General features: G+C 33.6%; 1 protein-coding gene across 1 annotated transcript; it reads left to right on the top strand.

Annotated features, from left to right (window-relative positions):
- The first annotated feature begins 660 nt into the window (after positions 1-660).
- Positions 661-10,862, top strand: LOC134235729 (uncharacterized). Its single transcript, XM_062717877.1, has 2 exons — positions 661-1,056; positions 9,855-10,862. The coding sequence occupies exons 1-2, from the start codon at positions 661-663 to the stop codon at positions 10,860-10,862; spliced, it is 1,404 nt and encodes a 467-aa protein (XP_062573861.1).
- The last annotated feature ends 2,158 nt before the right edge of the window (positions 10,863-13,020 follow it).

Raw genomic sequence — 13,020 nt, 5'->3', positions numbered from 1 at the left:
CAAAGAGAAACATTACAAAAAAAGAAACTTATCTTTACAAATTGGAACAGTTATTAGACAAGCCAGTACAATTCCTTTTATGTTTAAAAAATACCCCTATCCCAAGGATTAGGACCATTCCGAGCACTTTTTTATTTGATCTGAAAAGTAGAATCAACATGACAGATATAATCAAGTCAGTAGGAGAAATCCAAATCACAGAGACAAAGAAGCGACAAGTTAGAAATGAACAGATGCTGGAACTAATGTGTTCACCTGTATTACATAAGTATTTCACTGTGATAGGCGCTATGGTGGTTCGTCACATTTCTTGTATCACACGAGATCTGATATATATGGATCAGTGACCCTTATGGACGAATCATCTTGACAAACACAACTGGTGCCCCTCTACATGTTGTGACAAATACAATCAGTTCTACTGGAGGACATACTGTGACTCTTGAGGGGAATCTCGTTTATTTAAACAGGTATCATGACATCAACATTTTGTCTACAGATAACAAAACTCGAAATACACTAATTAATTTTCAGAGAATGGATCTATGAAAATTAGAGTGTGTATACTGTTCTCCCTCCAATCGACATCTCCTGGTTGGAAGAGTGAGATATGATAGAAACCAATATATATTTACAGATGCCCAAGTTATGCGGTATAACATGGCTGGTTCAGAACAGCAAGGTCAGATCATTGAAGATAGCACTGGTCAGAAACTATATAAACTTCCTAAATATATCACAGAGAACCATAATGGAGATGTAATTGTTTCTGACTTGAACAATGGTGTAGTGGTGACAGATCGTACAAGAAGACACCGTTTCCCGTACACGGGTCCTCATTCAGGATCAGGATTTTCACCACTAGGAGTTTGTGTTGACGCTTTGTCAAATATTCTGGTGTCTAATGCTAAAAGCAAAAAAATTCAAATGATTGACAGAGACGGTAACTTTTTATCACTGTTCAACAAAATAAAAAGAATAAATGTATCAGGGGGTCTGGCCTATGACAGCAAAAATCACATTCTCTTGGTAGGAACAACATATTATAACAGCAGGGTGAGTGTATATTGATACATACACAGAGAGGAGAATCTCACTGACAATCAAGATGGCTAGCTCATTAATTGAGTGAACGGAGGTCAGACTGCTTTGATCGCGGGATGCCAGATGGCGTAATTTGTAGAGAATGTGAATAGAAATCCAGGTGACCCGGGTTCGAACCCGTTTTGGTTCGCTGGACTAACTCCTCCGCCATTAATATCTCTATATAACCCATACCCTACTATTCTCTTATAACAACCCTTGTACTTAAACAAACATTTGATACAATGAAATTTCGACAATAATGATAATAAAGTGAATGAAAATCTAAAGGTTCTTTAAATTTAAACAATGAAAAATCACTGGCTTTAATATTGATATATCCAAACAATAATTCATACATACATCTAAAAGCAATGGATAAATTATCAAATTCATTCATGCATGTATTTTATCAAGTCTTTTGTCTCATGCATACTTTATTAGAAGGAAAACAGTCAACACTTCAGCTAAAACACTGAAAAGAAATAGATAAAACATGGCTCTATTTAAAGAGTTTCCTATATACTTCCATGGGTTCAGACAGTCAGATATATTTTGTGCATCCATTTCAGTATTTTTTCTCCAAAATAGTTTCTTGACCAAAGAAGAAACACGTGTACGTCCATCTCTGTGATAAACTCGAGAAATAAGAGTTACTGCAGCCATGATCCAGGACGAAATCCAAAGCTGAGAAAATACCATCACATTAAACACACTTATTGGGTTGCTAGTTTGAGGCAAAATCGATGAAATTTTGGACATAAAAACAAGTGCAAGATATATTGTAATGGAGAACCCTATCCTCTCTCCTGATTCAATCGGAAGAAAGAAAACAAGTAAATGAACAAATCCCAATAAACAGTTTGGAAACATAATATTTAGAAGAATAAAATATGGACTTCGCTTCAAAAGAACAAAAAAGTTGACTTTCGATATTTGATATTTTTCACTTTTTGTTAAATTGAAGGACAATGGTAACAATTTCCATTGCAAAAATGATTCTTCAAAATTAATTTCAGCATCAAATATTGGTTGAACAAATTTAACTTCTGATTCTATTACAGATGCTTGAAATTCAAAGGAGCACACATTCTCATCGAACGGGAACTTGAACATATTTGGAGAACAAGAAACGATGAATAGCCTCGATATGAAACAATAAGCGTTTCCTTGATCGTTGTATGTTACTTCATCCTCGGCCGTGGAACATCTTACGTTAAGTAATTCACCTCCTTGATTCACAAGATTTACTTCTGGTGTCCAAACATCACTGGCTTTTAGGTGAATTTTTGAAATACCAAAATAGTTTTTATCCCATACCTTTAGTTCGTCTTTCCACCACATTCCAAAAGATCCGACAATGCGAAGAAGGCCATGTCTGTCATCAAAACTAACAAGCCTGTGTATAAGCAAATGTAGCGTAACTTCTGATGTATTTGTCTGGTTATGAACAGGGCGAACCGTTCTGAGGTTTCTAGTCTCATTCAGAAGATATTTGTTCAAGACAGTGACATTGTGAAAGGATTGCGAGAAACATTTTGAGAACAGTAAAACTGAACACAGAAGAAGTATCTCTGCCACCTTCACGTTCATGGCGGTATATTATCAGGGTTGGGGTATTCATGAGAAACAGAACACGAAACGTTGTCAAAGTATAGAACAATATTCAAGATCAATAAATTATAAACAAACTGTTTGCTAATGCATTAGAGAAGCATACTTCATGTATCAAGAAAGCAAATCTAATCAACATCTAATAAATGCCACTAATGGCCCAGTGTCTCTTTCTATTTGTATAAATTGTATCCTTGTATTACATGTATTCCAAAAACTCTTCAAAAGATGATGATCTGTTAATTTTAAGGAGAGTTTAAACAGACAATAAAATGTTTAATGGTAGTATCGTATAGATGATATTACAACCAGCTATTAAGTATTGTTGTGCATATGTGACTTCATACAATCTCCCGCTACTTTACTCAATATAATTCATTTCGATCCATGAACCCATGTCCCTTGTTCTTTGTTGTAGTAAAGGGGATAATTACTGCATCATTTTTTTGTTTCATGATAATATTAATCGAGAGGCTTAAGCTTGCTTGATTATTTGCATAAACACCGAAGGCATTTATGCATACAATATTTAAAGGTGCTGTGTGTTTGAATTTGTTTTGAATAAACCTCCTTAATTTTGATGAACTAGATCCCGATTACTTCGCCAAAGTAACATACTTGCAATATATGTGTATCTCTATAACGTAATGTGTTTATAAGTACCTGTACGCAGAGTATATTAGCAAAAACAATCTTTGTACATGAAAAATTAAATAATACTGATAAAATAACTACTTTACTTCAAAAGTAAAAAATGACATGTTGATTAAATGGTCGTGAGCCTGTCAGCAAAAACTTCTCCCTTTACAAATAAAAAAATAAGTTGGCATGTAGATTCAATGTTCATGTTATTAAATCCTTTTTGATTTTCATTTGTGTTGATTAGAGTTTTGCTTCTTCCTTTATGACTAATGGCGAATAACAAATAATGTTAGAAATACTAGTAGTGAATGAGGAAGACAATTAGAACTTTGAGACTAAAAGATCTAAATGATTTAGAGAGAATGATAACAGTAGACTAAAACCGTTCACTGATATATAGGTGACAAAAACCAAAAAGAAAAATTATCCAATACAAAATTATTATTCACAAATTCAAAAAAATGATTATACATGATGATACAATTCCTTTTAAATCAAACGAAAACTTTAATTTGAATGGTAGAAGCATTTCTGATAATTACCAGTATGTTTCCCTGACAAGTGAAATGAACAAGGTACAAGTAATATAGCAAGAAAAAGATTCCACTGTTATAATTCAAGAAAAGACAATAAATTAGCACCTGCAGAATATATTTTCAGATGTTGTAATAAAAAAGTATTAGCAGAGAAGGCGCCAGGAGAGTTCGCTACATTTTCCTGAAAACAGACTGGTCGGCTTCAGCTTCTCGAAAGACCTGTCTAAGTTCATGTCACTTTAGACACATATGCTTAATGGAATGAGAGTACCAAATCCACGATGAGCACACGGCTATATTTGTGGCACAATGTAAAGTCGAGTAATGAATAGGTCGGCATTACCTGATTGTCTGAAATGAGGTATGTAATGTTTGTTCATTTTAAAGTTAAAATTTTGATATTTGAAATAAATGATGAAATGTAGGAATATTACAGAGAATATAGAAATACCACGGGAGATTATAGGAGTGGGGTTGATTTTTTTGCAGAGCATTATTTACTGCCGATATCTATAAGACTTAAAAAACTGTAATTTTGACATATAAACGTCATGGGAACCTATATTTTTCCATTTTTTTTAAAATTGCTTTAACTAACGTTTCAAACGATGCCAAGGAATTATCTGAAATTAAATTAGTATAGTAGTGAGAGGACAAAATGTTTGTATAGAGTTCCATGGAATAATAATTGGTACTCTTTTCACTATAGAGACCAAAATTTTTAAAATGTTAACGAGGCCGAGTCTAATTATTTCTGCCCTAGGAATTTTGATAATTTTTTGATAATTAATTTTTACTGTAATATTTATTGTTTTAGGATTAAAATATCGAATGTTTACCGCCCCGTTTTCTTAGTGGGCCATCTTAAATGTTGTCAAACTTTACTATTGGACCCTATGGGAATTTGTTGGAAAATCGCCAATTTCTAACATTTTTTCAATATTTTTTTTTACTTCTCCCCTAGGGATTTCTTTTTCATTCAAGTAAATGAAAGTAAATGTAAAAAGTCACCAAACTGTGAAATTTCAAAAAAGTTCACCATCTCGACTGGTCTAGGTCGAAGCCAAATACCTCTAAGAGTGCCATATTACGGTAAAAATACATATCTATGGTGATGTTGTTAGAGCCATTTCAACATTCTTTTTCCAATAATTGTCGTAAAATCATATTTTTAGATCAGTACAAATACAAATAATGTTAATTTTGTATTAAAATTAAAATAATTAATGACTGCATAAAATTAAAAAGCTGCGCAAAATGATGGGCACTCGAATTAGACTCGGCCTCGTTAAGTGAATTTAAAGTCATGAAGAGTGAATTTTTGCTCTTTATCCGAATATTGATGACATACAGCTGCAGAGAGGTAAATATGAAAAAAATTGAATTGTTTTTCCTGTGTTGAAATTTGAGAAGAGTTCTGTTTGCGATAAGGGGGGGGGGGTGTAGTGAGTAGAATGTAGATATTAGTATATCGTGGTGCATCTGATATTGTCCAAGGGGGGGTTGGAGTAAGTTAATAAAGTGCATCAGATTGCTCTTATGATAAATATTTATGTGGAAGTAAGTTTGTATAAATATATGCATGTACATTAATATTATATGTATTTACATGTGTGTATTTATGTGTTGTGTTCTATATATATGTACATGTATGGCATTGTAGGAGCTGTGACCTGGTGTTCATTTCATTTCATTTCTTTAACGGTTGCATACGGTACCTTTTCAAATAATTCTGGTGAACCTAAAAGGGGCATTCCATAGTGGTCATGTAAAAGTTGCACACTTTTCTCTCTTGACATTTTATGGCTGGTAGTGCGTGTGATTCTCTGGATTGATTTACTTGGACTTCAGGGTATTGAATTTGTAGTGAAATTGTTTCTTTGGTGTAGCTTCACTTAGGTCTGTATTTTCCCTTTCTTGCTGCCTTTATTTTCATCAGCATAGCCCTCAACAACTCATTTTTTACTGCTTTCCAGTTTTTGTAATTAGAGTTACTTCCCTTAGACTTACAAACAGGACATGTAGAATTTCAACATCATAAAATCTTTATTGTAGAGAACCTAGACTTCTGATTTTTTAAGGAATTATTGGAATGGCATAAAAATGCATCTCTAAGATTATGCCGATACCTATAAGTTTTAAAGAACTGCAATTTTGACCTATAAGCGCCATGGGACCCTATATTTTTTCTTGGATTTTTTAAAAGTGCTTGGATTAAAGTTTCAAGCGATGCCAATGAATTATCTAAAATTAAATTTGTATAGTAGTGAAAGGACAAAATGTTTGTATAGAGTTCTATGGGAAAATAATTGGTACTCTTTTCCCTATAATATCATGAATCAGACCCTTAAAGACCAAACTCCAATGAGATGCATAACTCTCGGTGTTTAGAATGTTACCATTGCTATGGGTACCAGTTCAGAAAAGGTAATGTCCCTAAATATGCTAGTCTCCTTGCAAATGATTCTTGCCATGATAAAAAATCGATATAAGTTCAAAAAACTCCCACACTCTCGTTTATCTGAATCAGCACTATCTGTATACAACTCTTATTGAAAGTCACTAGACCAGTCTACTTGACAGACGCGGATCATCAGATCAAACGAGACGCTAAGTTTGATCTGATGACCCGCGCCTGTTAACAAGACATGATACCGCTTTTCCGATCAAGTCACTGTTATAATAATTAATTTATTATATACCCCCTTATAACTAGCGAAATATAGCAAAATTAAACTTTAGGGATCAATAATATAATTCAGAAAACCACAATGTGGTGATCTGCAAAGTCGAATCACAACGTCACGTGATAGCGTTAAATCAACAGTAAAATGGAGTGATGCACATTATGTATACATGTGTAAATAAAAGATTAAATTCATAATTTTTGAAGTTATACACTTTATATATCGGCAAGACACCTTAATCTAAAGAATTGTAAACGTTATGACACACCAAGGTTGGATACCTTTATATACACTCCCGTCCCAAGCAAACAAAATATGTCATATTGACATAAATTATTTGCATGATAAAGAACTTTGGGAATAATTCATGCATTTTTATTTGAACCATGTGTAAGAACTCAAAAATTAATTTGTGAGATCATAGCAGGACTTTTGTGGTTAAAACTTCCTAAGTACTTCGAATTTTCCAGATTTTCTTGTACAATCAACATACTTTTGACATTATATACATTACTGAAAAATAGCAGTAATTTTATATTGCCATTTCTAGCCAGCATGAAACGGTTATATATTTCCTTAACTATGTACATTTAAAGTATCATCAACATTTACAGAAATCTTTCGTTTGATGGTTTATCAACCATGACAAAGATTGCAGTGAATGTACATTTAAATTCATAAATGTATATATTAAATGGAAATTTAATTTTAAAAATTGTTTAGGAATTCAAGTCATTGCTGTAGCTAAGTGATTTTAAAAACGTGATATTCATAGAGCAAACAAACATCCTGGATGGGCCTATCAACTGAATGATTACAGTTTGAAGTAGCCGTGCACGTCTAGACCTCTTCATTTTCTGTAAATTCATTACTGCTCATGTGACTTTGGTAAGTACAATTTGTACGCTTTGGTCTCCATACGTGTTGTGAAAAACTTACTATCTGATATTTTATTGTCTTAACATTTTAGTTATTTAAGGAGCTTGTGTGTAAATCACACAAACATGTCACGTAGACATATTTTATAAAGCTATATCCTAATTGTCACGTGTTTTCTTTTTTCAACTTTGAGTTTCATTTTTGTTTTCATTCTTATGTCGAAACAATATATCCATGTGAGCATGAGATAAAAGATACCACAGAGTCTTGCATATCTGTTTCATATTTGGATATTTTACTTAAAAAACCGTTAATGGTAATCTAACCAAGCTCTATAATAAACTTGATGACTTTAAGTTTTCAATCCTCATATTCTCTTACATATTCAGCAATATACCGTCATCTCCTGCATACGGAGTTTATGAAGCTCAATTGATTTGATACGCAAGAACATGCTATATGTATGCATAATACCTGAAATTATTGACAATCAAGTTGATGAAACAAGAATTTCAGCAGTCTCGTTCAAAATCCCCATTTCGTAAGCTTTATGGTCGATACAATGACCTTGTCCGCAAATACAATTTATCATTGAGTCGAGTCAAATGAATATACTGTCATTTTTCTCATTTATTGTTAGTTCATTATTTATACACACTAAATTGATGACGGATTTTCCCGTTGAGGAGCACACGAGGCGTTTGGCAACGAATGCTCCGCCCGCTATGCAAATTATCCCAGGTATCCAAATATCATCGATGCTCTGGAATATTCTGCTAACTTGCCAGTGATTCCTTAAACAACTCTTCGAAGATGTCAGTTTCCATACTGCAACACTAATGTATCGTTTCTTTCATTTTTATTTAAGATATCAAGGAATTGTTTTTGTACTTGTATGATCCTGTATATGTTGATCTTGCTTATAACATATTTTAAATTCACATCTGTCATTTTGCCATTCTTTGGTAAATGTAGAATATATCAAAATATATACAATTGTTATTTATATACACAATGTATCAATATTTTACGAATCTGAACGACTTCGAAGATTAAGTGTTCACGAAACTGTAATTCTTATAAAAATCCTACATGGGTTTAAAATCAAACTATTTGTTATTTTCTTTTGTAATAGGGACAAAAAAATCAATCAATAGATGTATATCATAAGGGAATTTTTTAATCGATAATCTGATATAAAAACCTTTCATTAACAACAATCAATTATTTTTATTAACAATCTTTTTTTTATCTTTATCTAGATTGCAACGCCAAAAAGTGATAAATAAACATTTTAGAAGTGGGGAAATCAGAAACCTTTTAAATGAAGACCACATGTTACTTTAATCATGGACACAGATTTGAAAGTTTCAAAATATTCTCACTGTGAGGGAGATCGTGAATTCTATTGCAGGACATGTACCAAACGCCTTTGCGTTCGCTGCAAAGAGAAGCATTTGATCGACCTGGACTCTCTGTATCACGATGTAGTGATTGACCGGTTTAAGTCTGGAGACTTCATGAAACCAAAGTCTTGTGAGAGGCATAAAAAAAGATATGTAAACAAATGGTGTTTATCATGTGAATTTCCAATCTGTGCCGAATGTGATGGACACCTTGATCATAATGTTTAGGACATTGTCTCAGCTTTTTTAAAATGTACAGAGACCAACACAAAGACAGAATCGTCCGCATACGAACTGATATTATCTTCAACAACCTTGCTATTCTTACAAAAATTAAATCCGATATTAAAACCGGCAGAAAAATTTTTAAATCCATAATATCTGGCCTCAAGCAAAGTATGACAGAAAGAAGTTGGAGATTAAAGAAAATGGTTGATTTAGTAATGAATGATATAAATGAATTAAAACAGTTTGAATGGTTACTAAAATCTAGGTTAGATTGATTGATTGATTGATTGTATATTGTTTAACGTCCCTCTTGAGAATTTTTCACTCATATGGAGACGTCACCGTATGCCGGTGAAGGGCTTCAAATTTAGACCTATACTCGGCACTCAGGGCCATTGAGCAGTGAGGGTTCTTTATCGTGCCAGCGCCTACCGTGACACGGGACCTACGTTTTTAAGGTCATATCCGAAAGACCCGTGACTTTCATTTCTAATGCCGAGCGCTTGGCGAAGGAACAGTCACTACCTTTGTTTACGTCTTAGGTATGACGCGGCGCCGCGAACGAGAATCGAACCCGGGCCTCCCGATCACGAAGCGAACGCTCTACCACTAGGCTACCGTGACCGGTGAAAAAATCTAGGTTAGAAGGACCAAAGATGAAACTCTATCTAAAATCTAGATTAGGAGTGCAAAAAAGGAATATTACCAACACAGAAATGCTTTTAGACAAGTTACTGCAGTTATAAAATAAACCTGTGCAATTCCTAATGTGTCTATAGAAAAGTCAAACCCAAAGGGAAAGGAACATTCCTGCTACATTTGCAGTCTCCCTGAATGATGAAATCAACAAAACTGATTTGATTAAGTTACTAGGCAAAGAAATACAAATCACAGAGACAAAAATGCGAGAATCAAGAATTGAACAGCTACTGGAACTGATGCCTGAACCTTTGTTAAAGGAATCTTTCATTCTGGGAATGGCAAGTAGACACATTTCATGTGCGACCAAAGACATGCTATGGATTAGTGGTCCCTATGAAATCCTCCTGGCCAATAGAAAAGGTGACATTCTAGATGCTGTGACAAATGCAAAAAGAAATTATGGAGGACACTCGGTAACCCGTGAAGGGGATCTGATTTATATAGACGGACATAATAACATTAAAAGAATGCCTACATACAACAAAATTCCATATACTCTAATAAAGAACAAATACCCAATGAAAGCAGAGAGTGTGTACTGTTCCCCCTCCACTGCAGACCTACTTGTTGGGATAGTGAGATATGATGAAAATAAATGTGTAAATACAGATGCCAAGGTAATGCGGTATGGTCATAGAGGAAAGCAAATTCAGGTCATTGAACACAATGACAAGGGTCGGAAGCTGTATAAATTCCCTGCATACATCACTGAAAAACATAATGAAGATGTAATTGTTTCTGACTTAAACAAGGGTGTAGTGGTGACAGATCGTACAGGAAGACATCGTTTCTCCTACACGGGTTCCTCATCCTTATCAAGACTTTCACCACTAGGAGTTTGTGTAGACGCTCTGTCAAACATCTTGGTGTCTGATGCTAAAAGTAAAACAATTCAAATGATTGACAAGGATGGTCACTTCTTATCAATTTTCACCAAAAAACACAGAATAAATGTATCAGGGGGTCTGGACTATGATAACAAAAATCATCTCCTCTTGGTAGGAACAACAGATTATAACAGCAGGCTGTGTGTATATCGCTACATAAAAAGAAAAGATTATCTCGCAGATGATTTAAATGGCTAACATACAAGAATATATGCAAATACATACAGAGAAAGAACTATATCACAAGGATTTTTAATAACTAGGCCACACATATTATAAGTTTATGCATCTAAGTTGTATCGATACGCAAGAACATACTCTACGTATAAACATTTTCTTAAACGAAGTAAAATATTGGCAAACAAGTTGATGAAACAAAAATATTGGCATTCTCGTTTAAAGTAATCATTTCATAAGTTCTATGGGCGATGCAATGACATAGTCAGCAAATGAATAATAATAATACTAATACTTTATTTATAGAAGGTAACCGGATTAGTGCAAGCACTAGTCTTCCTCAGGGCCTTCTTTATAACATATATACAATGTTTTATACAATAAAGACAATAACTGCAAACATGAAAAAATAAAATATAAACACTTTGTTACTCCAGAATAAATTAAATATTGACATTTCATTGAAAAGAAAGGAAAACATAAATTACATGTAGCACCAGTATGTTTCATAAGCAAAAACTTTTCAACACTACATTTAGATATTGTAAGGGATTGGGAATTCCTAATACTAATAGGCAATTCATTTCAAATAATAACCCCTGAATCTTGTAAAGAATTTTAAAATAAATTAGTTTAATATTTTGGTAAACGAAGTTCTGAATTTGTCTCTGAGCGTAAAATGTATGACCCAGAACTTTGAAATTAAAAAAAAACCATGCATATAATCCGGAGACAAATTATGAAATATATTGAACATCAGAATGCTTTTCTGTAAATATAGAAGTTCGCATATTTTTCATTTAAAATAATCCTAGCTGTTTGTTTTTGAAGTTTGTATATTCTATCGATGTGAGTTTGAGGAGAATTACCCCAAATAGAAAGACAATATAAAATTGATGGTAAAATAAATGCATTATAAAAAAGCTTTCTATACGACGGCGTATTCGTGCCATTTTAATAATGTAGAATTTTTTTTAAATCGTTTGTACGATTTATTAAATCGTTTGTACGATTTAATAAATCGTTTATACGATTTAATAAATCGTTTGTACAGTTTATTAAATCGTTTGTACGATTTATTAAATCGTTTGTACGATTTATTAAATCGTTTGTACGATTTATCAAATTGTTTGTACGATTTAATAAATCGTTTGTACAATTTAAGAAATCGTTTGTACGATTTAAAAAATTGTTTGTACGATTTAATAAATTGTACAAACGATTTAACAAACAAATAGTACAAACGATTAAACAAACAAATTGTACAAACGATTTAACAAACAAATTGTACAAACGATTTATTAAATTGTACAAACAAATGACAAGGATGACATATGTGAAGTATGAAAACCCTAGCCCTTATCATTCAAAAGTTTTGGCCAAGGTTAATTTTTTTTTCATAAGTACAGAAATCTCCAAGGTCAAGGTCAAAAGGTCAAAGTTTTATGTATCCAATGAAAGGTCATGCCAAAAAAAAAACATATGTGAAGCATGAGAGTACTAGTATCTACCGTTCAAAAGTTATAGCCAAAGTAAAAATTAGGCATTTTCGTGTAAAATGGGACAATGTCCAAGGTAAAGGTCAAAAGGTCAAAACACAGTCGTTGGTTAGAGTTCCAGTTATCGTTGCGACACAGTGCACATAAACCGTCAACGTCTTAGTACGTAGGATTTCCTCCAACGCTGCAGTAACATCACGGTATCCTATAATGTCACACTTACGTTACTTGTATACACAGCTGGTCACCTACATTTATACACAACTAGTCGAGCTGGTCACCGCTGCCAAAGTACTCAAAAATACTCTAATTTCAACACAGGAAAACTATTCGAACACATACAATAAACATTCAGGCCAACTGCATACAGCTTCTAGTATTTGCCTGGCGACACACAGATCATACAACATTTTTACTTATGAAAGACACACCTTCTCACTTCAACGGCCTGCTATGAACTCACAAGTCGACAACTTTTACAAACCGGTCTGACAGCCGTGACCAATGCTATTCGTAACCACTATACGTCGAGAATAAAATAGACCCTATAGATCAAGGTTATTAGCCGCCATCTTGGACTGGGACAAACATTGGGGGCTGACGTCATAATCACAATGGCTGAATCGAGCTCCGCAGCTGATGATGCAGCGAATATAATCGCCGCGTTTTATTTACCTGCG

Source organism: Saccostrea cucullata, unplaced genomic scaffold (assembly GCF_032062105.1).
Source record: "Saccostrea cucullata isolate Sc308-1 unplaced genomic scaffold, CSIRO_AGI_Scuc_v1 ctg3549, whole genome shotgun sequence".
NCBI lineage: Eukaryota > Metazoa > Mollusca > Bivalvia > Ostreida > Ostreidae > Saccostrea > Saccostrea cuccullata.
This window is presented reverse-complemented; position numbering and strand designations above follow the sequence as displayed.

Excerpts from the sequence above, each read along its gene's own strand:
- LOC134235729 (XM_062717877.1), top strand. The coding sequence starts at position 661 with ATGGCTGGTTCAGAACAGCAAGGTCAGATCATTGAAGATAGCACTGGT. Across the intron at positions 1,057-9,854 it reads CAACATATTATAACAGCAGG|AAAAGTCAAACCCAAAGGGA; the intron begins GTGAGTGTATAT and ends ATGTGTCTATAG.